This window comes from Corvus brachyrhynchos, unplaced genomic scaffold (genome assembly GCF_000691975.1).
Source record: "Corvus brachyrhynchos isolate BGI_N302 unplaced genomic scaffold, ASM69197v1 scaffold346, whole genome shotgun sequence".
In the NCBI taxonomy this organism is placed as follows: Eukaryota; Metazoa; Chordata; class Aves; order Passeriformes; family Corvidae; genus Corvus; species Corvus brachyrhynchos.
In genome coordinates this window covers 93,997-119,222 of record NW_008238644.1, presented here as the reverse complement: position 1 = coordinate 119,222, position 25,226 = coordinate 93,997, and the positions used below count along the sequence as shown (strand labels likewise).

Sequence of the window (25,226 nt, the reverse complement as noted above, 5' to 3'; positions counted from 1 at the left end):
TGAGAGCTGCGGTGATTTGGTTTTGGGGAAAACCGATTTTCTGGAGACTGAAATGGGTCTGATCGCAGTCTTCTCGTTTTGTCTTGAAGTTTCGTCGTTCAAGGATTATGTTTGGCTGAAAAGAGCGTGGAGAAAAACCTCCGAAATGAGTCTTGAACCTAAAGATAGCATCTGAAATCCAGATTGAAAAGTCACTCTTCCCACCACGGTTGTTGTGTCATTTGATTTTACAGAATGTTTATATTATAAGTGGGAAATTAAGAAGGCTTTGAAAGTCCCTCATATGTTTCAGCCATGGATTTGTGAATGATAACTCCATGCCTTGCCTTGGTCCTTAGTGGACGAAATTGTGAAGTGATTGTTCTTGGTAGCTTGCACTGGAAGCACAGGTCGGAGCTGAGCCCTGTGTGATTCATCAGTGAGGTGTCACACGCGCTTTGGAGAGCTCTAGTCCTTTGTGAAGTGCCACAGTCCCCGAAGGCAGGAGGCTCCTGAGCCATCGCAGAGCAGGTCCGGTAGATTTTGGAGAAGTCCAGCATGTCAGTCCCTTTTTGGGGACAGAACTGGCATCCAAGTGCCAGCTACCTCTGATTCCTGAATGAAGTTGTCTCCTTCAGCAGGGGAGTGGCCCCGGAGATAATGTCCCTGAAATCAAAGGTGTTAAAATGCTCCATGCCCTACCTGCCTGGGAGGGTGCAGGATCATCCGGGGAGGGCAGGGTTATTTATTAGCTGAAGTTTATTTTGCTGTGTGCAGTGAAAGCTGCGGTGCTGATTTCACTAGAGGGATGAGACGTTCTGGTGTAGACATGAGAAGATGTTAGGAGTCACTTCCTTCATTTTTGAGCAGAATGCCGGTGGCTCCCCTGTCCTTATTTTGCTGGATCACTGCTGGCTAATCCCTAGCTCTGGAAATGGGAGTTTGCCTGAAAGAGACCGCTCGCTCTTCATGAGTTTGATATGTAGGGTTTACAGTTCTCACAGATCTAACGGATGTTGTGTGAAGCAGCAGACAGTTTCAAGAGTACGCAGTGTGAAGCCCTGGTACTGAATGTCTGACAACGTGGTGTTTTGGTTGGGAATTTGTGTAATTTTTATAAGCTTCCTAGGCTGCAACCCTTCACCATAGTTACTCAGTCAGAAAAATACATTTGGATTTTGGGTTTTTTAGAAACTGTAACTAAAAAAAAAAAAAATAGATCATTCTCCCGTAATGTGCTAATCAGAGTAAGCCAGTGTGTCAGTGCTGCATCAGGGAGGACCAGAGCCCTGGCACTGATGTGCCAGAACAACAGCACTCGGGGCTCTGCGGCTGATGGAGCCCTGACAAACGCAGCAGGCACTAATGAGGACAGGAGGCTCCAGAGAAAGCCAAAAGTTGAAATTTGTGTGGAAGGGAGGCATTCATATCTCTTGGGCTAAACATGTTTACTACCTAATCTTTAGAATTATTCTGGAAGAGGTAATAGGAAAAATGCAAATGGCTTTAGGAATGGTTGCTTGCTGCTCACTTATCCTGATCATTCCAAGCTGTGGACTACAGTTACTTGATTTAGAGGAAAAAGTAAAATTGGTTTGAAATTTTTTTTATAAATTGCAAACTTCAGTAAGATATGTGATGGTTCCTGGCTTTTAGCCACTGAGACTATATCTGTATTAATTATTTTTCTGGTTTAAGACATACATCAAGTACACAAAAATAGCTCAGAGTTAAAGAGTAAAATTAGCAAATGAGTAGTTCATAATTAAAGTCTCATGATGGAGGAAGTGGCATTACATTGCAGAGATACTGATGTCAAATCCAACTTCTGCTCATTAGTAGTATCAAAATATTGGTAGAATGTCTTTACAGTTTGGAGCCAGGGCTTGTCTATGCACAGAAGTTGCTTTGTTTTGTCCTAAATTACGCAACCTCCCAAGATTCACATGTAATGGTGCAAAGGTTTTAATGCCAACATAGCTCATTCTTTCAAGACTGGAGAAATAAGCTATGTGCCTATATCAGAACAACTGAATTCAGGCTTGTACTGGAACAGTTATGGATCCCAGTGAAGTAATGTGGCTTTAAACAGAATAGTAAAACTTGTAAAAACCAAAATAGTATGAAGCAGTGTTTTCTGATATTATTGAAATGATACACCTCTCTATCACTTCAGTTCCAAATCTCTGTTAGGGAAGTCAGGCAGGTACAACAACTGCATTTATTTGTTAGGACCTGGATGACACCCTTCTTTTGGGTGAGTCCTGGCTCAGCTGGGGTCATACTCTGCTCAATGTCCTGCTGCAGCAGCAGCTCTGTGCCTGCCAGTACAGTCCTGGTGATGGGCTTGCCTGGCTGCAGCTCCACCAGCTCTGTCCCATCCTCAGCCCAGGCTGAGGCTATTCCTTTTTTCCTTGTTTCACTGCTACTTTTGGTGTGGCACAGTGTGACTTCTTGCTCTGTGGCCCATAAACTGAAGGAGCAATGTCCCTGTAGAAAAGTCCTACAAGGCCCTATTTATTGTTACTCCAGTCTCACTTAAGCCCGGGTTTAAGGGAGGCTGACGTGGTGGTAGGCCCCAACAAGCGCTCTGTGCACAGCTGGGCTTGCTGGCTGCACATCTGCCCAGCCTCAGAATCACCAGATTCAGTCAAACCACAAAGGTGTGTGCAGTTAATGAGAGAGTTTGACCTACTTCATATTCCTTTATTGGCTTTGGCCTTGTCTACATGGGGAGATTACACCAATTTAGTTTAAGTCTGTTTTTAAAGTGATTTGATTAACCTGATGTGACCTTGTGTAAGGACATTCTTATTTTGGTTCAAATGAGCTTATTTGGGTTCAACCAAAACCTGCACTTAGTCAATTTGCACAGAACCGAAATTAGATGTGCCTAAACTGGAAGGGGAACTGATGTCTCTAAATAATGACACAACTTTCTCATGAAAGCAGAACCTTCTGTAGAATCTGGAACAGAGTGTAATTACTGACAAATCTGCAGGCAAGTGAAAGCTATTCATAGCAAAGTTTTCAAAAAAACCCAGAGAAAACAGGCAAAACTTAAATATCTTAGTGAGACAAATGAAGAGGTGCCAATAATCCCACTCCTGGAATACTGAAAGCAGTGGCACAAGGCTTGCATAGCTTGCAGCAAGGCTCTCCCGTCGCTCTTCAGATGCCGAAGAGGGCAGGCATTTGTGTCCTTTAGAGAGAGTCCGTAGAGAGTCAGAAAATAAAAAAGCAATGCAGGAAATGTTAGCCCAGCTGGTTTGAACGTCCCATGACGTATTTTGTAGGAAAGAATAATTAGACATGGAAATAATGAGGAAGCAGGCTAAATTACAACACGATTTTATCAAAGATGGATTGTGCTAGACTAATCTAGCATCTTTTTCATATAACAGATTATTTAGATGGGGTAGGGCAGGAATGTAATTTATCTAAAGCTAAGCATTTGATACCATGCCCCACAGGACATTATGGCTTAAAATGAAGATGGTGGTTCAAGGCAAGAATTGAAAGGTGGAAAAGAACCTGGCCAAAGAAAAGATACAACCTTTGCATGCAAATAAAGTTGTCTGAATGGAAAGAGGTATTCAGAGAAAGTCATCAGGATGGAGGGAGGTTGGTGGTGTTGCTCCCTCAGGACCAGACTGTGAGATGTGTGCAAGGTCTGGGTGTGTGCCCAGGAGCTGTGTGGGATGACAAAAACTTGGGAGGTATTGTCAATACAGAGGAGGATCAGGTTATCATATGAAAGGAATTTAGATGACTTTGTTGATTGGGAGTGATAGACATAAAATGGCATTTAATAGTGCTGAGTGCAAAGTCGTGTGAAGTTGTAAGCATGGAGACCAGTAACAAGAATTTCCAGTGTGAAATAGGAGCTCATCAGTTGTCCATGACAGAAGGGAGAGATGTGGATGCACTGGCTGCTCAGGAGATACCTGGGAGCAAGCACTGAGATACAGCTGGGAAGGGGACCACTGTCATCCTTGGATACCAAAGGAAAATGATATGAGAAATTCAGGGAAATGTGATATGATCATCGTACAGATTATCATACAGGGTGTCAATACAAGAGCTTTCCATTGCTTGTGGAGCAGCCCACTGGCATTTTGCATAGTTCTGGATACCCTTGTCAAGAAAATGTTGAATTACAACAGTAGGAGGGCTACAGATGTGGTTACACAAACAGACCATCTGTGGTACAAAGTGAGGTTAAAGAGCATCATTTGTTTAGCTCTGGCCAGGTGAACCAGCAAAGGGACAGGCTACATTGGGGTATTTTACATACAATTGGTACTATATAGCAAGGGGGCAGAAAAAAACAAGCTAAAAAGATAGTATCTGCAGGAGGTCAAATTGTCTTAAGTTGGTCATGAATAAATTTGGGTGGGGAATTAGAAGAAAGCTTGTAGCTGCCCAAGGATTGAAGTTGCATAAGAGTCTTTCAATTAGGGTAGTTTTGAGATAGATCTTGATAATCTTATGAAAGAGATTATACAATTAAATTAGAGTTCCCGGAGATAGGAAATTACATTTGCAGAGTTAATTCTTTGGTCTGCAGTGTAGTCATATTTTTAATGTATACTTGAAAGGAGAATGGACCTGGTTTGTTTACACTTTTAACCCCATGTGTCAAGGCTTCTGCTGTTTTCTTGGGAGTTGAGGGAAGAAATAATTTTTTCTGTTCCTGCAGGTTTGAATATTTTTTCTCCCATATCTGCCTTCCTTTCAAGCACTAGACATCGAAAACGTACAGTGCAGACTCCATGTAGCATTAGACAGGCACAATTGCCTGCAGATTTTTCTGGCATGCTCTCTGGTTCAACCTGTTCATCAGATTTTGGGCCAGAGACATTTTTCCTTCAGACTGTGTTGCCAGTAACCATATTATACTTCATGGTGTATTTTCTGGGATCTGGATTTTCTGTTGCTGGCGTTAATGAACTCTGTGTGGCTCCAAGGACTTGCAGTACTGGCAGTGATCTTCACCTCCCCTTTGCTGTGTCACAGCACGGTTTAATCTTGCATGCTTCTGATATGTATCATAAGTTTATTGTATGACGTGAGGATGTGTTCTCGGGCTTCTGGTGCTCCTTGGCAGGTTGAAGAGATGTTGTTAAGCAGCTATTAACAGCATTGTTTTCAAAGACTGGAGTGATGGGTTGGTGTTCCCTTTTAACCTGATATTCCTAAAATAAATTGGAAACCTGGACTTAGTATCAGCTCTGCTCTGTTGCTGATCAGAGCAAATTTCTCCAAATCACGCAGGATAAAATCTAGAAGAAAGAAGTGACTGCTGACCATTAGTGATGAATTAGTAACTTTAGAAACACAGTTGGTTACTGGAAAGTTGAGTGTATGATGTCCGTCTTATTACAAGAAAGAGAGAAGGGAATAAATTAAAAAAAGACAGAAATTAAGCAGGCAAGGAGGAAGGAAAACAGCTCAACTTAGCCTGCAGCAGAGATCACCTACCTGCCAGTTTGCTTGTAAAGGGAAATTGAAATATTGAAAAACAGCAGCGCCAATGAGGGTAACACTGAAATGGTAGAAGAGGAAGTATGTTAACCAAACTCCATGGAGCTGTTGAAATGCATTGAATCATCTGACTGACTTGTATTCTTACGCAAACACAATTGTACAATTGATTAATTTGTCGACATGCCTTTAGTGCATAACGCTATGGTAACCAAGAGGCTGCTAAACATTGCCGCGGGAACACTGCAAAACATCTTTCCTTGGGAGAGAGGGAGGGAGGCAGAGCGAGACCTTGGAGCTCTGGCCTTGGAGGACTGATGCACGCCACAAACACGCGCACAAACGCACACACCTGAGCAGTTGGAATTGGGCTCCTGTTGCAGGCGGTGGAAGGTGAGCATTGGGCGGTTTGCTGGCCATGCACATGTTCTGGGTGTGATCAAAGAGGTGACCTTGGATGACAACTGCCTTCAACACTTTTGCTACCTGATCTTTGCACAGCTGATGGACTGGGGACAGCTATACCACCCTCCTGCTGGATCCCTGTCACCTGGTGTCCTGAGCAGGCAGGGACAGCAAAGGATTTGGTCTTCCCTGCACCACTGTCCCACTGCATGGAGGGCTCTGCCACCCTGCACATCACCTTCCATCAGCTTCTGGGATCTCAGTCCTTCAGGACTGCTCTGCAGGGGCCTGTTGTGTGAAATAGAAACATAAAACTTTTCAGAGTTTTACACCCAGTTCCCAGGTCTTGGCTGGCTGCTGTGTGGTACCTGCACTTGTTACCTGCACTGTTCTCTGTGCCCTGGCTCTGGGCAGAGGCTTCAGCCTCCCTGTACCCAGCAGCAGTGTCACAGCTCAGCAGACACCTGTGCTGGGCCTCTGTCTCTCCCCGTGATTATGGATTATTCTGAGTTGGAAGGAACCCACAAGGATCATTGAGGTGTCCCCCCTCACCTATAAGTAAATGTGAGGTGCTTTGTTGAGTGTCAGCTATAGACAGATTAATTAATTGATTGACTAATAGATAAATGCAGAGATATTTGTAGGTGTGTTTGTTCTTGTTTACAAACTGCCCAAGCCTAGGCAAGATTGTCGAGTATGTAGCAATGGCAGGAATCATATCCATAAAAATGCTGATCTCCTCTCTTGCTTCATCTGTTCAGCCCACAAACACACGCATACACACATGCTTAAAAGAAATTAATAAGGTTTATTGGTTTTCTTCTGGGCTCAGCCTACTTTAATCTTGGTTTAATGCACAGCACCGTGCAACACATTGCTTCCGGACAATAAAGTTTTGATCATAAACAACACACTCAATAAACCATTTTTTGGGGTAGTTAATGAGCAACAGATGAGCTGATAAGAGCTCCCGTTGCCGATAGGTATTTTGCATAGACATGGCAGCATTATAGGAAGATTTTCAAGCCAGTACAGAGGCTTTATCTGAAGGGGATGAGATCAACCCCTGGCCCTGATAAAGACAAAGGTTGAACTTCCACCAGCTTCTTTGTGGGGACCTCTCCCAAAGTATCAGCTGAGGAGAAAAATGAATGTCCCTGGGAGTCAGTCCTTGAGTTTAGGCTGTTCAAAGCTCTGCTGCACAAACTGCAAATAGGTGTTTATGCATAGAGGAGGATGCTGTGTGTTTGGTCCGCTGGTGGCTTGTCACAGCAAAGGCAGCAATTAGGGAGGCTCTAATAGCCGGGGAGGGTTACACCCCTTGGTGAGGAAGTTTGACCATAAACCTGTTTGTCCTGTCTCTGAGTGCAGTGTACACTGGCTTGATTTACAGTAACTTAAAAATATTCACTCTGATCAAACTGCTTCCAATCAAATTTTATTAAGTGATGTGTTAAGTGTGTGTGTTAAGTGAGTCACATGAGGCAAAAAGGTGGGACTTGGGTTGACTCCACTACTGATGTGTATATTAAAGATGAGTATTAACAGTTTGCCTTTTCTCTTAAATAGAATAATTCTAATGGCTTCCTTTTGGGGCAGGCTTTCCATGGCAAGGGCACAGCAGGAAGTATTAATAAAACAAACTCTTTGTGCAAATCTCAACACCTACGTTTTCTGTTTAATTTCGCTTATGCAGAGGGCTGAGCCTTCTCATTAGTGGAGACAATGTGTCAACACAGGAAAAGTGAGTTACTGTATTTTCTTTCCGTCATAAACTCTGGGGTTAACCTCCCACACAGCAGCAGTGATGTGGAGCTGTGTAATTGCAGGGAGAGCTTACGCTGGCCCTTGAGCGCCAGTCCTGGGACAGACAATTCTTATTGCTCATTCTGCTGCAGCATGGACTTCTGAGAAAGCACCTTCTCACCTGAGGCATCTTCACATCTCATGGGACTTGGCCTTTCAACGGCAAGACCTCCTGGTATCTGTGTCTCACTGGGACTGGAGCTGAAGTCCATTATTTGGGGAAGTTTGTACAACTCAGGGAGCCTTGCTGAGAATTATGTTACATGGGAAAATTGACTGCAATTCTGTTTCGACTCTCTGGAAATCATTCAGAGTGTGTAAGGAGAGGCTCCCAGAAAAAGGTTGTTAGAAGGAAAGTGTATATGATTCTGCAATAGTCCTGGTATATTGTCTGGAAAGGGCAAAGATCCATTGCCTAAAATGGGAGAAGAATAAAAAATAGTGGACTAAAATTGTCACTAAACCATTTGTAAACCTGAAATGAGGCTGAGTCAGAACTTTGTCTTATCTAGGGCACATGTTTTGAATCTGGAGCTGAATTCCTTATATTGGATATATTCATAGTTAAAAAGGCAAGGAGTGTTAGAATGGAGTCTGGAGTGTTAGAATGATTAGTTTGTCAGTAGTAGGCTGTTGTCAGTAGAGCAGAATTTCTGTTTTCACTTGAGGGATAAAAAAAAAGACTAATGCAGACAAGAACAACTTCTGTATTTTGATTTTTTTTGAAGGAAAGCATGTGAATATTAATAAATGATCCAGCTGGGATAGCATCTTTCTTAAAAATTGTCCTTAGAGATAGTGTATTATATTAACAAACATGAATTTAGTTGTACAGTAAGTAAAATTTTATAAATATAAATCATCAACTTATTTCAAAAGTTGCTGTGCTGAGGAAACTGTTCTGGGATTTTCCAATATAGTCTCGTTTGAATTGTTTGAATAAGAAGATATATTGGTGAATAAATCAGATAATGAGCTGCTTTACATAGAAGGCATAATGCCTATTTATGATGTATAGAAGTCCTAAGAGAGATGAATTTCCAGTTTAATCTTCTTTGGATTGTGTTTGAAATCTACTTTTATGCAGCATTTCTGACTGTTTCAGAGATTACTCTTCAGACACTTACATAGACTTCATTTCTATTTGAATTACGGCTCTACAAGGTTGTTTGCAGGCAAATGTGCATTAAATTCACTTGTTTTTCAGTCCCTTGACCTTGTAGTAAAAGCCAAAAGTTTTCTTCTGACCTAGTTGCTCTTTTCAGAACTTAGGAAGCCCAGTTTTCAACCTTACCAGAAGGAGCAGTAATAGAGACCAACTCTTTTTTTATTGGAATCTTTGGCACAATGTGGCAGCTGACCTGAGAGGGATGAAGATTTCTCCCTTGCTCTTGCAGAAATAAAGAGTATATTAAGATAAATACTTCTTTTTCCTACTTTTTTTGGTAAGTTCTTTTGACAAATTTCCTGTGGAAAAGAGGATTGTCAGATGAATAGGTTAGCTAAACATTAGATTTCTCTCTCTAATAGTGCATTGTCATTGACTCTTTACCCATGAAACAGCTTTTATTTGAGGAAAAATGTGTAATTTATTTTTGTCTTTCCTGACATGAGCATCATGGTTTATGAGGGTATCATGTCAATCAGCTTTATTAGCAGCTCGTTTTTCTCACAACCTTGCAACGCTTGCAGCAGCTTCCATCAAAGGGCCCCAATGGGGAAACACTGGTGAAAGGATGACATGCAACCCTGGAGTGTGGTGGAGCAGGATTGCTGCTCTGCATAAAGAGAGCCAGCATCTGGGAGATATTAAAAACTTTTGATAGGGATAGGAAGATAATTCTCAAGATAATTCTGTGTCAAGCTCTACTGTAGCTTCTGTCTCCTACCGGGCTTCCCAAGCCCTGGGTCACAAGGTTAGAGAAAACTGTGGGCTGATTGTGTCATCCTTCACCGGCAGATGAAGCAGCGCTTCCCCATTGCATTCAACCACCACCAGACCCAGAGAGGCTGTCGTCACCCTCCCATTAAGGATGATGGTTTCTAAAACATTAACATTCATGTCAGGTCTAGATAGGGATCAGCAGAGGCTTAAATCATTGTCAGGAACAGATGTGAGATACCTAATCAGTTATTTCCTAAGGAAAATGAGTTTGATTGCATGAATAGTTGTAAATATTTCATTCAGCAGTTCAGCTACTACAGCAATGGTAAACAAGCCTCTGAGGCTGAAGAGAAGCATTTTGAGGCACTGTACTTGATTTCTTATTCATTTTAACGTCAGTGTAGAATAAAGAAGTTTAGGTACTTTGGATTACATTTTGTGACAGCACTGATCATAACCAGGAGCTCACTTGAAGACAGCCAAAGAGAATCATTGAAAGGTTTGGGTTGGAAGGGACCTTAAAGATGACCTTAAAGATCATCATCCTCTGCCATGGGCAGGGACACCTTCCACCAGACCAGGTTGCTCAGGGCTGCACCCAACCTGGCCTCAGACACTTCCAGGGATGGGCATCCACAGCTTCTTTGGGCAACCTGTGCCAGGGCCTCACCACCCTCACAGTGAAGGATTCCCTCCTAACATCTAATCTAAATCTAATCTCTTTTAGTTTAAAAACATTCCCCCTTGTCCTATAACTATCTGATTATGTAAAAAGTCACTCTCCCTCTTTTTTATAAGCTCCCTTTAGTCTTTGAATGCCACAATGAGGTCTCCCCAGAGCCATCTCTTCTCCAGGCTGGACAACCCCAGCTCTCCCAGCCTGTCTCCATAGCAGAGCTGCTCCAGCCCTCATCATTTTTGCGGCCCTTTTCTGGACTTCCTGGAGCAGGTCCACATCTTTCTTGTGCTGAGGACCCCAGAGCTGAATGCAGAACTCCAGGTGGGGTTTCATGAGGGCAGAGTAGAGGGGGAGAATCACAGTCCTTTACATCCCTAACCCTGATAAACATGGCCAGCTCAGTCCTGGTTTACAGTGTGCAGCTCTTGTCCTCAGGATGAGCACAAAGCTGGAGATTCTGCCACTGGGAGATGTTCATGGCACCAGAGTAAATTCTGGCTTTGAGAGGAACATGACAGCCTGAGCACCCATCCTCTGCCTTGGCTTTGCACTGCCCAGTTGGTGCCAAGCTGTGGTGGTGAGCACAGCTCGTGTGTGCTGGCTGAGCCAGGATAAGGTGCTCTGTGCCCCTTCGGGCAGTGGTTCTCATATCTCTGCTGGCTCTTTGAAGTACTCGCTCTACGTAAGCAATAGTTAAGGACGCAGCTTTAATGTCTTGTTTGTTTTGCACTTCTCACTTGTTAAAAACAAAACCGAAATAAATTGGAAGAAACTTTGGCATTAAATCAGGGTGGGTGCAATACCAATTTTGAAGTAGATAAGAGTTTCACCACTGATCTCTTGCAGAAAGGCTGATGAGAGGAAGGAAAGGAAGGAGGAAGTTAGCTTTTCTCTCTGCCTAATTGAATGTTTTCTCTGTTTGAGTTTCAGTTAAACTACTGTGTAGTTTGCTTGTGATTTTTAGCAGATGTGCACGTAAGCAGTGCACTAAGGAAGGAGGCTGGGAGTACAGATGATGTTTGCCTCTCAAACAGTGTGGAATTCTGAGGAAACTGGGACTGCCAGCTAAAGGTCATGGGCATTTTTAACTTCTGCTGCTGGGCTCATGCTCCTGCGTAGATGTTTGTCAGGAATCTCGCTGGCCTTGGTGGTATTACACAGTCAGATTATCACAGAAATAAGATCCATGTGGTTTTTATGCATGTACATTACAGTGTGATTCCTTTCTTCAGCTGATTTTAATGCGTATTTTCTCAGCCAGCCTAATTTTGTTCTGTTGAAGACAGTAACAGACATTGTTAGTATATGGTTATACAGTTTAAAGTACTTTTGTCATTAAAGCCCTAGGTAAAAAACTCATGTTTACCCTAATTTTGGAAAACACAAATCTGTTTTCGCCCAAGAATTGCACAGATAGTTAAAAATGGAGACATGTGCCAATGGATCTGGCTAAATGAAGGGCCAAGCTCTAAATGCTCTTTTCACTCTGTCCCAGGTGAAATATGTTCTCACACTGCAGCCTTTTCAGCTCTCTTACTTGAAAACCAGGGACCAGAGGTGTCAAAGGTTCAGATCCACCATCTTTGTCACATCCATACAGCCAGGATTGCTGAGCAGGATGGCAGTGTCCACTGCTACTGCCATTGACTTGCTTAAGTAGAGGAGAATTATCCTTTGAGAGAGAGGGACCCATGTATTTCATTTAATGGTCGTACTGGAGTCATGATTTTGAACTGATACTAGGAGGATTCTTAGTACTGGACTATTGAAGATGTGAAATAAATTATATTTTAAAATATTCAGTGTGCTTGCACAATGGTAATAACCCATAGACAGAATTTAGGTGTCCAGGAAAACACATATGTCCTTAATATCAAGGATGCCCATCCTTGAGGAACATGACCAGTTCTCTGTCCTGCAGCCTCCCTCTGCCCTGAGGAGGGGATTTCCATGAGAAATCCCCCTGTCCATCCTGCAGGGGGGATGAGGGACCCTGCACCCTGCAGCGCTGGTCAGAGCAGCTGAAGAGGCCAGAGCCTCTTTGAGGGCATGGCAGCAGAAATGTTGCTGTTTGATCCGTTCCCTTTCCCCTGACCTCTGTGTTTAATCAAATCTTTTTTACATTAATTTTATCTGGGAGGGACACATCTTTTCTGGTCTTCAATAGTTAAAAAAAAACCCCTCCAAGAAAATCCCCAAAGTGAATTGGACATTCAGCCATGCTGAGTCATACTTTGTTATTATGGCTGATTATCCAGTCAGCCATGCAAATAAACTGCAAGGGGAAAAAAAGGATGTGTGTGAATAGCTTATCTACGACAGAATGAGGCCTTGGGTCTTTGCGCATAGTATGTGTAACAATAATGACCTAGTATGAAAGTGTTCCAATGACTGACATATTTGCAGTCTAAAAAAGATAAGAAAGTAATGACAGAGAGATCTGTGGATGTTTATCTTCTCTTTTCTTCTTCCTGAAGGAAAGTTTTACTTTCTCATTACATTTCTAGTGCATATTCATGGTACCATGCAAGATGACGAATATGATTGCAGTTAATTGTTTAAATATTCCTTTATTCCCAAAGCTTTCAAAACAAATAACCATCTTTTGAGGAGCTAGTTGAGAAGTGATGTGGGCAAGATAATACAAAAGAGAATATTGGATGTGAAGTTAAAAGTGCCTCAGAAAAGAGAAGGAGAACTGTGTGGGGGTGTTTTAAAAAAAGGTGTAAAAACCCCAGTTATATTATTACCAATACCAGTTATATTATTAGCAATACCAGCATAAGCAGCAACAATTCTTCTTGAAAAAAACTTGTAAACTTCAATAGTACAAATCCATCCTTGGTGTACCAGAGAAGGAATTACAGTTGGGTCAACATCTTTTCTGTTGCATAAGTCTTCTAGTGTTACTTAATGCAAATACTACAAATGAGTACGACTTTGTCCAAAATACACTTGCTGACTATATTTATCATCTGTCTTCTTCATAGTAAACAAGAATAGACATCTGTGGAGAAGGTCTGGTAGCCACAGAAAATATTTTGCATCACAGTCTCTAAGTGGTGCCATTATGAGCTATTCTCAGCTCAAAGAGCCGTTCTTTAGGGCAGCTGGAACACAAATGTATATTTGGTGTTTGGGCCCCTTTGCCACTGTGTTATATATTTGTAATGCAGGGAGTAAAACACTGGATGGAAAAGTGCCACTTCAAGACACCTGTGAGTGATTTTGGAAATTGTGAGTAATGAAGTGGGTTTTCTCACAATAATGCTCAAGTCTAGCCCTTAATCATGCACTTGAAACAAGTGGGCCCAGACCTTATGAAAGGTGTTTACTTACTCAGCTTTAAGGCACAGGCCAAGAAATAACTTGATCGGATTAGCTGAGTTTGAATAGGAACAGCAGCAAATAGAATCAAATGAGTGTGAACGATGCTGCTGTGCTCTCTATTAGAAAAATATCTGCCAGCTGCCATTGCAGAGAATAATCCTGCAAGATGCTGACACCTCCAGTTCGCATTGCCTGAGGGAACTGGACCAGGGCACTTCAGGCGTGCAGCTCCCATTACTCACCTTAGCCGAACAATGTTTTTTCTCTGAAATCCTACTTTTCCCTGTTATATAAAGGCTGCCTCTTTTCTGCCTCCTCCTTCTTGAAAGGCCCTTGACACTTACAGGGACTGAGTGCATTGCTGGTTATTCTCAGCTGCAAGATTACAGAGATGGCAGCGGTCAGGTCAGTGGGGCATGAACACGGCTCAGCTGGAGAGCAGATGTGAGCAGATCATTTAAGGAAAGCAGCTGAAATTCTGGGAGCCAAATGAGGATAACACAAATTTTGAAATCTAAGTGCTTTGTTTAAATTCCTTTTGACTTAGGTGCACATTATATCTGGAATGCTCCAGAATTAAACACACCAAGAGGGTAAGGAAGTTTCTTATGCTTGAACTTGAATGCATGAAGCCAAAGATGTAAAATGAGGTCAGTTAGCTCAGCTGCAGTGAATCCTTTGATATTCATTTAATGGATAAGTAGATAAAACTCTGAGCTTGGAGGGAAGACTTGGAATTTTAACTACTAAGCTCTTTATAATTTTCTCACAGGTCTTTTACATAAACTGGACATTGGGAAGCTTTTCTTTAATGAGAGGGTAGTCAGACACTGGAACAGGCTCCTAGAGAGGTGGTCAATTTCCCAAGCTTGATAGCATTTAGGAGGCATTTGGACAATGCCCATAATACCACACTTTAACTTTTGGTCAGGCCTGAAGTGATCAGGCAGATGGACTAGCTGATCATTGCAGGTCCCTTCCAACTGAAATACTCTGTTGTATTCTGCTGAGCAGTTAACTGTACAGACAGGTAGTGCTGTTCCACTTCTGCTGCAATACCAGTCCCCTCAACTTGTTCCCTCATTTCTTCTGCCTCCGAACCAGAGGTGAGAGGTGGTCTGGCTCTGGGAGGTCCATTGTTTTTGCAGTGTTTGGTTTGAGATACTGGTTGAGATGGAAAAGTTGAACTCTGGACAAGGAACTGGATCCTTCTCTGGTATAGGGAGCCTTTCAGTCTGGTTCAGACCTATCTCTAATCCCTTTGTTGTAGTATTTCCTTTTATTGAATAGCTTCCTTATGTATTGAGTTCCAGAAATTCCAGGTTGGTGATACACATGGGAAACAGATTATAACAGAGAACAGATTTAATTACTCAGGTCTAGAATTACTGAGGCAGGACATTTTTTCTTCATGTTGTTTGAAAAGGGAGAAGAATCTTCCCTTTTTTATTTATAGGAAGAAGTTTGAGATCAAACGACTCTGAGCTGCCCTTTCATTGGTCATTCAGTGATCACTTGAGGAAAAAATAGTGAACTGGGTTTTTCCCTCCCCTCCTTAATTTGGAAATCAGGTCTTACCAGTGCTGCGTGTTTAAGGGAGTTCTAAGACTATAGTCTTAGATGCTTCAGGAAGCTTATTTTAGGAGGGAGGACTTGACTGAATGCCAGTAGACAGAGCTAATCATCAGGACATCTGGATTCACTTCTTAACTCTGCTGCATGACCTTGGGTCAATGATTTAGGTCGAGCTTTTCCAAAATGTTCAATATTTGTAGGTGCTTACGCTGGATTTCAGCATTACTGAAAATTAGGCTGTAACTGCATTCACTGTTTCAAATTCAGCTTCCCACAACTGGGACACTTGTAAAAAGGAGACAAGTAAAATGTGTACCCGTTTCCTCATTTGTACAACAAGGATGGATAACTGTGTTTGTAGAGTGTGCTGAGACTTCCTGATGTAAAAGCACTAGACAGGAGAAAGGATGGCAGCAAGCTGCTTGCAAAGTGTCAGAAAAGTAGACATTGTTCAGTAGAAATCAAAGGATGCTGAACAAGGGCCAGACTTCCAAGAGTTCACCAGCCAAAGGGCTCCCCAGGCTGCATAGAGGACCAAGCAGATCTAAGGAAGTGCAGAAATGACAGGGCCAAAGGTTGCTGGCTGTCTGCAGACTGTCTGTGCAGCATCCTGCCCATCCAGCTGCCTTCCCACCTGTTCCCAACAGCAGCAGAGGAGCAGCTGAATTGCCCTTTCTTGGAAGGGGGATCCAGAGACACAGGACTGATCACAGTCAGGGTGATGCAGGTGTAGCAAGCTGTGTGCTTGTAACAGACTCTGATTTGTGTCACACACAGCCAGTTTGAGCATGCCAGAGAGGGGCAGACCTGTTGTGCAGGTGTGGAGCAGCTCTGCTAAATGTCTGCTCAGGTAGTGGAAGAGTCCTGAGAGTATTTCCTGAAGTGGGCTGGGGAGCTGCTCGACTCTTCCTGCTTTCACGAGTGGTGAGTACATCACTTCCACGGCTGCATCCTGGCTCCAGGGTTGACTGTGGCTGCTCTCAGGCTTTAAAGTGAGTTGAAGCACATTTATAGAGCAATGCCCAGGGAATAATGCTTGTAGACAGAAGATGTTCACGTTTGAAAGAAAATTCTCCAGTCCACAAATAGCTCCTACCATCTGCTGGTCCTGCAAACTGGGAGTAGATGCATCATGAAGCCAAGTCATATGCAGTGGTTTTGCCCCACTGGAGCAGAGCACTTCTGCAGTGTGGTCCTGGAACCACCTAGAACCCACTCCTGACCCAGTTGAAAGCCCCTGCTTTTACTGTACAAGGCAAGCAGCCCCTCAGGCCTCACATTTATTTTTGCAATATCGCTTCAACCTCCAGCACAAGCAAACACAAAGCACAAGTGCTCATCTTATCTGTACCGTCCTCAAGCATCTGAAATGCATTTTATATACAAGATGGAGAAAGGCAAAGAAGAAACAAAGCAAAAAATGTATTGTTTGAGGAAAAAAAGAGAACAGCTAAGGACATGAACGCTACTATTGCCTCTTTCAATGAACTGGTAGTTGCTGGGGGTATTCTCTTACTCAGAAAAGTAGAGGAGAAGGTACTTAGTCTGATTAGATCACTGATTTTCTTTGCTGTCTAATGATTACATTTATTCTGTGCACAGGGAGAGTTCAAGGCATAAAAGTAGGCAGTTTACTGACACAGACTTTATGTAGCTCTCTGCTTAGGATGAGTTTGACCTGTAGTAAATAGAGGAGAAGAGGAATTACAAGAGGGATTTCAGGGTGATGCATCCAAACAGGCAGCTTTGACATGTTTGTCCTTGTACCTACCTTGTTGCCAAAACAAAATCCAAAACCGAGAAAGGACCCGATGACCTCATTCAATGCCACCAATGCAGTTGCTGCGAGCTGTGTCCTCTTGGTGGGAGTAATGCACAGCACCTCCCAGGGAGTCTGGTGCTCCCTGCTCCTGCTGGCGAGCCCTGAAAGTGGAGCAGGAGGGGTCAGGGTGCCCAGCACCAGCTTTGCAGGCAGTTCTGCAGAAGATAACTGCCGACAGAGAAGAGTGCTGGTTTCTTTTAAAAATGTCCTTTGCTGGTTGGCTCTGGTAATGGTAAAACTCTTCTGAATGAAACCCTGCAATGAGCCAGAATTTCAACACCAGGTTTATGATCAGAAGGTGTTCCGATTTTTTAAGCTGGATAATCAATAGCTTTGGGAGGGATTTTTTTAGCCTGTTAAGTAACTGTTTTCGTTGCTGAAATTTATTGGGTTGACCTTCCCACACCCCCCACTCCTTTGTGATTTGCCAGAGAAGTGAATATGATAGGAAGGGGCCTGAGGCAGGAGTGAGGGAGCTCTGCTCACCTCCCTTCCCATGTACTCAGCAGCAATGGTTACTTAACTCCCAACATCAGGAGGTGAGCGCTGCAGGAGTCATCCTGAATGTCACCACTGGTTTCCTGGGTAGAAATTGCTCTTGGTATTTTTTTGCAAATTGCTCTGAAGTAAAATGTGTTTATGCACTCACCCCCACACACATGCATTTTCATCATTTGGATCAGCCAGAAAAAGAAACAGAGCTTTAAGAGCTGGAAGTTTTGGAGAACATTCTGTTCAAAAGACTTTTGTCCATTCACTTTCAGTATTCCTGCCTTCTCTTTAGCTCTATGTACCTTTTTTGGAAGTAGTTCCATGAAAACACAATCTCAACTGCTGCTGAAGGGATTAACTGTGAACAGCTACCTTTGCTCTCATCCTACATGAGGAAAAGCCATGTTATTATTTGAGGATTATTTGGCTCTTTGTCTGAGTCAGGTATGGTAAAGAATTGTTTATAGGTTGGACATCATCATTTCATACTACAACATATATTTATTTACCTTTCCTGTAGTAACTGAATGGCTATAAATGAACACAGGTATTCACCCAAGACTGCAGAAGAAGTATTATTTGCATATGCATTCTCATCCTACCCTGTTTGTGCCAAAAGTACAGTTTTGTATTTCTTAGGGTTGTGAATCAGCATTCTGCTGTTTGCCATGGTTTGGGAATTTTAAGGGGCCATTAGACAAATTGGTAGAATTAATTAGATGCATGCTCTTCTTGTTACAGAAACCCCAGAGACATTTTGAATAATATTCTACAGTGTTGTATCTTTATCCTGCAAGGTTCAGCAATTTGCTAGAACAGAACAAACTTGGCTGGCTATTTTCTCCAGGATCTGACAAAAATCCTAGAGAACAAAATGTTCCAGTAATCATCTTTTCTTTTCAAGTATCTGTTAGTTTTTAATCCTTTTCCGCCTTTCTTTTTTCAGAAGCACCGTATACTGGTTAAAAAAAAAAGAAAAAACACCAAAAAACCCCAACACACTACCATTGTTCCTGCCTGTATCTTTCATGTCGCTTCTGTGCTGAATCACAGTGTTCCATTACAGCCCTTTTTATGGTGTAATTGTTTTGTATAATCCATTTTCTTTGGACACCTCTTAGCTTCTGACTGAAGCTGTTACTGCTATAATGAACATAGTCATAAATCTGTCACAGGTAACAAGCTAAATTTAGAGCTCAATAAACCAGGGGAGAGTATGCTGTACATAAGTAAGTTCATTGAGATGCAACAGTTACAATAGTGGCACAGAAAGTCCATTTCTGGCAGGTTAACAAAGGGAAAACACAGAACATTTGGTTCCCTCAGCCACTGACCACCATCACCCATGTTCTAGCAAGCAAAGATGCTGTGTGAAAATATAGGTACCTATATATAGTACCTGCAAAGAGTTCCAGGGTGTGCTGTGCTGGACCACGTCCCTCAGCCACCCCACACTGTGGATGTAGGGTGGTGTTTCTGTAAAGCTTGGAGCTGCACAGCTTTACCACTGACCTGAGGGAGATCCCAGTTCCTCCAAAGAGGGTCTGAAACTGGGATTGGGAGCTGTCAGGCAGGACAGGACCCAGTGCTCCTGTAGCTGGACCAAGGTGTCATGGGAGCCAAAACCCATCAGATCCCCACCAGCATGATTCCTAAGGCAGTCTGTCCCTAAAGAGAATCTGTCAGTCATGTGTGCCTCAGACCTGGGCCAGCCAAGTTCCCACAGTGAAATGGCTGGGTGATTGTTAAAACTGAGGTCATTGTACATTTTTTTCTCTTTTGAGAAAAGGAAAGTGAAGAACATGGAGAATAAAAAGCAACGGAAAGATGAAGGCAGGTAATACAAGAAACAGCAAGATGGGGGGAAACCGTGTTCAAAAGAGATCCAATTCTCTGAATTGTGATCCAGTGGATGTTAAGCAAGGGGGATAAGTGAGGGAAGGGCAGGAAAGAGTGAAGAACAACAGAGGGCAAGGCATGGCAAGGAAAGGAGAGGGTGAAATACAGGCAGAAAAAATTAAACAAGCAGATCCAGTAACACAGATATGCAACTCCTTTGCTACACCTGGTTTAGTCTTTGCATTTCTGCATGGTGGCTTCACGCTGAGCTGTGACACAGCAGTGGTGAGGCTGTGCCCTGGGGGTGCTCTGGCGGGTGGGAATGCCACAACCCTGCCGAGCTGCTGCTCTTGGCCCGCTCACTGTGGCACTGGGGCAAACATTTGTGTGACGGGAAGATGGCTGGGAGCACAGGGTGGGTGGCACAGCACCAGTGGCAGGGCCGGGACTGCAGGGCTGCTGGGCATCAGCAGAGGTGCTGATCCTTCCTGTGCTGAGCATCCATAGGGATTCAGCCACACTCTTTGGTCTTTCGAATGCCGTTTACATAAGTGTCTTACAGCTGAATCAGTAGCACTTTACTGAAGAGGTTAAATTCTGCCTTTCAAAAATGAAATCAGCTGGTTTGCTGCCAGCCACAGTCGTGCCCTCCTGTTGCCTCAAGAATAATGAAACACTGGCATACTGACATATAAATCATATTGCTAGAGAATGCATTATCTCTCTTATTTGTGATTGCATTGTGCCACAAAGTGCTGCATGTTGTAATTGAGGGCTCTCTGATGAATTCATTGCATGCAAAGTATGTGGAAATTATTAGCGCAGCACATTTGCATAATTAAAATGTTTCCTACAGTATAGATTTGAAGACTCCCTAACTGCTGTATGTTACTTTAATGCAAAATTCTAGGAAAATTTAAATACAAGCTGAACAAAGTTTTTATGCATAGAGAATGTTTTTCATTAGACCAGTTGTTATAGCTGGGAAAAGCAATCAAACCATCTGGGTTCAGGGACACTTTTAGGTGATGGATGAAAGCTTTATTCATTGCTGATCAAAGAAATGGGCAGCATCTCACATAGAAATATCTTTGCCTTGCCATCAGTGACATAACCAAATAATTAAAATTTAACCTATAATAAAATGTTCATAGGAGCTGTTGGTTTCAGGGCACGGGTCTGACTGTTCCGTTAAGAATGATCCCAAGGTAGTGTCAATGTTTTGATGGTTTGTGTGGTAAACATTTTCTTTAGTCACAGGTTTGCAGTTTTAGATAGCTCCTGAAGTCAGATAGTTCTGCAAAACAGAAAATTAAAAAAAATTCCCTCTGCCAGTCTCTCTTCAGTAAAAAATGTGCCAAAATATAGCAGATAGCATGGAATAATGCTTTAACTATTAGTTGTTGTCTGCAAAGTCCATTTGTCTTGTTAAGGCTGTCATTTGGCTACATTACCCTTTCTGTAACCCTGGAAACAACTTCAAATACTGTGATATTTGAAAAGTCTAAAATATAACATGCCCTTAAAACACTCTGAGTGGTTTCTGAGGCTCCCTGTACAAAGGAAGAAAAAAATAATTTCCCTTTACAGAGGGCATTAAGCAGTGATGGATGTGCATTGCTTTGTGAGAAGGCTGATCCTCACCTGTTGTAGGTGGGATGAGAAATGAGACCAAGTCTCCTCTTTACTTGCCCACAGAGTTCAGGAATCCCTCTCTCAAAGTGTTACAGAAGGGGATTTTCAGGAGGCAATAAATAAATTTTGATCCCTCTGGTTAATACAGTTAAGGTCAAAGAGATTCTATCTGGGGCTATTTAAAATGCTCTTAAGCTGCAGACATACTGCTGTCAGTAGTGCTAAGTGCCTTATCTGGCTGAGGAGTGTATACAACCCTTATGAAACTATTCTTAAGTATTCTGGTTACTATATTTAGCTCTGTCTCATAACAAGACAAAAAGCACTTAGCTAAATGTAGGCCTGAAGTGCTTAAGCCGGTTAAGATTATTTTGTCCTTAGGTGTCTTCTACTAAGACTTTTTCTAGCTCACCATCCTGCTGCATCATGCAAAAAGCTGCTCTGTGTGGTTGGGCCTGTGAATTCTTTTATGGCCATTTATTCTGTGAGCTCCTCGAAGGCTGGTGTTGGCTGAGGGCATTGCTCATATTCATTAGGAAGCCCCATCCTTCTGCTTCTGGCAGCTCACATCAGCTGTACTGCAGCAGAGTGATAGCTCCTCCTGGAGACTGGAGAATCCAAGCTTCGTTTCCCAGTGTAGACTCAGTGAGCATTAACTGGGCTGTTGACTCTCTTGGTGACCAAACAGCTTCCCTCAACTTGCTGCTTTTCCAGCTGGCTGGGAGGCCAACCATGCTAATGAGGCAGAAAACCCTCCAGGCTTCCTGGGTGCTTTCAGTTGTCAGACAACCTGCGGACAAAGTTTCCATAAAATACAATTTCTATAAAACAATGCTTTGCACTCCAAGCTCAGGAAGAATCCTTTTCTTTAGCTGAATTTTTGCATGCTTAAGTCCTCATACAAAGAACGTTCCCTGAAAAATTGTGATAGATCTTCCTGTGTATCCACAAGCACTTCTTATAATTTAATCCATTGCTTTAAAACTAATTTTCTTTATACCTAAGTATCTCTGAACTCATCCCAAGTCACCAAGACTTCTGTAGGGGTCATTCTTCTAGAGAAGAAACAACTGTGTGATTTTGATAGAACAGCACTGAGGGATGAGCAGCAGTGGTAAGTGCCTCAGCTCAATAGGTGGGTGACAAATAAGGTCACACACTCCTTTTGAACCAGGATGAAAACATGTCACTTGGCCAGGGTACAACTGCTGTGAGAACAGAGACAGAGCAGATCCACTGAGTTTTAAGTTTGCTATGCAGGTGTTGTTTCCAGTTGCAGCGTCACTGAGGGTATCAGGAGTTACATGACATTTTTCCTAGATTTTGTGTGTCCCATCAGTTGCAAATCTTAAGGGGAGGCCTTAAGTCCATCCACAGGTGGGTGGTTGTGGCTTGTGCTGATTTTTGCTGATCATGTTTGTCTTGAAGGAGGTTTTGGTTGCAAGATGTGATAGATGAGGTACAGGTCCTACTTTTGGTTTCACAGCACACCAGGTAAACTGTCATACTTTGGAAGAACTCCAGTTGACCCTCGGTGGCTCCAAGCCGGTAGGGCCATTCCACCACCCTGCTAGGCCACATGGCTTTTTGGACATGAGAGTTCACACTGGCCTTCCCAGGCTGCTTCTGTGGCAGTGGGTGGTGCCCACAGAGCCAGGAGCCCAAGAACTTGGTCCAGCTCCCGTTGCTGGAGGCTTTGCTGAGCTTTCATCAGTCACATTTAGGCATGTTTCTAATTCGTGGTGGTAGACTTTTCTCAGCTTGAAGTGGTTGCTGCTGTCTAGGCTAAGTCTTGCCTGCAACTGTGTTTTAACTGGACTTGCTTTTCCTTCCAGGATTAATTTTTCTCCATCTCTATTTACATGGTGATAAGAAGTGCTAATCCCACTCTGTCAGTCTGGACTGATGAATCTGAGGAATAGAACAGGTAATTTCTAATTTGGCTTGTAGCTTTTGGTGACTCAGGCAGTGAGAACCACTCCCTCTTTATGCAGTGCATTAATAACAAAAGAATTCATACAGTTTCTTCTGCCCAGGTCATATGCAGGGAGGGAGATCCTTGCCCTGGAGCAGGGAAGAAAGGATAAAATTTTGTAGCTGTTGCTGTGAGCAGCATCTTCAACTTCCTGACAGTTGTGGGTGGTTCTATTTTGCATTACTTTCATAGCTACCAAGTTGTTTGAGCTTGGAGTAGTCTCAAAACAGAGAAAATCTTTTGGATGTACCTATTGAAAAATGCCCCCTGAGTTCTGGGCAGCATGAGAGGGTTTTGCAGGGAAAGTGCTCACTGGAGATGGGGGGCAGATTGGTGCTGATGGTGGAGACAGGTGCATTTTCCTCTTTGGAGGTGTCTGAAGGGGTGCAATCCAGCAGAGCTGACCTGGGCAATGTGGCGTGGAGTGACAGCAGCTGCCTCACCTGCACCTCCCTCACTGTCTGTCCCTCAAACTCAGCCCATCTGAGTCACAGAAAGCAAGTCACCTTACCCTTGTGTTGAATTTTCCATCCTTTAATGGGGCTCGGGAGTAGTGTGTCCTTACCAGGAGTTGTTGCCAACTGTTCTCCTTCCCTGGTTAGCGCCAGGTGAGGATGTTTTAAATTGAAGCCTTGGGTGTGAATCCCAGGACACAGCTCAGATGATGTGGGACAACTCCACCAGTGCAAGCAGCAGTCATTGGCTGCAGGGTGCTTTGGATGAACCTGTCTATCATACCATCTCTTAGATACCCTGATAATATCCTGCTGTTGCCTAATACTAATCCTTTAGGGGATTAGCACGGTTTCTTTCTTTCTCCTATGTCCTTCCACTGGAAAAGAAATCCCAGATGTGTTTCAAGCAGTGCAGTGCTTGAAATCAACCAGCTGTGGTGCTGCCTGGTGCAGACACCAGGTCAGATCTCTCTCTTTTTTGCTCTCCCATTTGCCAGGAAGATGCTGATTCCTGTGCAGAGATGGGTGCTTCAGCAGGCAATGCCAAAGGCAGGCTGAGGGGCTGCTGGCTTTCAGATCTTTCCCTTTAAAGTCCTGTTGTTGTAGCTGGATGTTTGAGCATGTAGCAGTGGTCTCACTTCTCATGCCTCAGTAGCTGACTGAACAGACAAGGAAGGACATACCAAGAGTGGAATTTGGGAAGGGGAAGATTGAAACATCCAGGAGGTCTTTAAGTACAAACCACTATGCTCCATGTTTGGATATTCTTAGCAAGATCAGGGAATGTGTCTCAGTAAGTACTTCTGTCTTTTCCTTGCAGAGCCCTGTGTTGTGTAAACGAACTGATGGATGAAGATGAGAAGGACAGGGCAAAGAGGTATGACAGGATGCACTCCTGGAAGAGAATTGTAAATGCTGTGTTGTCCAGTGCTTGACAAAGAACTTGACCCCACTGATGTCAGAGGCAAAGCTCCCACACAGTTTACAGGCTGTGTATAGCTGACCACATGCAGCATAATTTAAGTCACCATTTTTGGGTTTCTCACAGAGTTTGGCCACCCCTACAATGGGTTGTCTGGCTGAGTGGTCGTTAAATTACATTGCTGTGCCCTCAGGATCTCGTGCTATCCCATGACTATTTAGTATCTTGAAGCAGGATTCCTGACCTGTGATTTTATTGGCATCAAGCAGTACTGCCTGCCTGGGGTAGAGTTCCTGCTTTAGCACAGGTCTGAGTTAGTCTCCTGTCAGAGAAGCACTTGGCTCAGTTCTATTTAGTCATTGCACACGAGTGCCAAAACAGAGATGGCTGTGAACGTGAATGCTGGATCTGGAACATCCAAATGCCAACCTGAATATGAATGGAAATGCTTTCTGCATACCACCCTCAGTCTAGGTCACAGGAAGTTGTGTCATCATGAATACACTTGAAAAGCAAATTAATTACTACTGGAAGAGGTCGTATGAAAAGAGTGTTATCTCAGATATATGCATTGGGAAGAACGCTTTGTAAGAAACTGGATGGATTTGCTTTCTCCTGTATTGTTTTTAATGGAGGGGAAAACCCTAATAAAACATTCTTAATTTGTATCAATGTGAAGTGAAAACTAGTCTGCAGTTCTGCAGCCAGACTCTTAACATTCCCAGTTTCATATCATAGCAGTAGATTTTCAAGACCACATACAAGATTTTATGCTGCACTTCAGTTGACTCTGCAGTTTGTCTCTTGATAAGCTCCTTTTGCAAGTTCAGATCAGAGAAATCCTTCACATTTTGACGTTCATATTTGTGTGTACTAACTGCAGAACAAAAGTTGATAAAATTAAGTGAACAAAACATGAACATACATGAACATACTTTTC

The 25,226-nt window shown here is 43.0% G+C and overlaps 1 protein-coding gene across 3 annotated transcripts in view; it reads left to right on the top strand.

Moving 5' to 3' along the window:
- Window positions 1-25,226, top strand: part of PASD1 (PAS domain containing 1) — a 103,711-nt gene that overhangs the window by 49,969 nt on the left and 28,516 nt on the right. For all 3 annotated transcript variants that reach the window (XM_017737540.1, XM_017737539.1, XM_017737541.1), the window contains exons 2-3: window positions 22,770-22,861; window positions 24,185-24,241. In XM_017737540.1, the coding sequence (XP_017593029.1) occupies window positions 24,210-24,241 (32 nt within the window). In that variant the 5' untranslated portion in view covers window positions 22,770-22,861; window positions 24,185-24,209. The remainder of the gene's footprint in view (window positions 1-22,769; window positions 22,862-24,184; window positions 24,242-25,226) is intronic.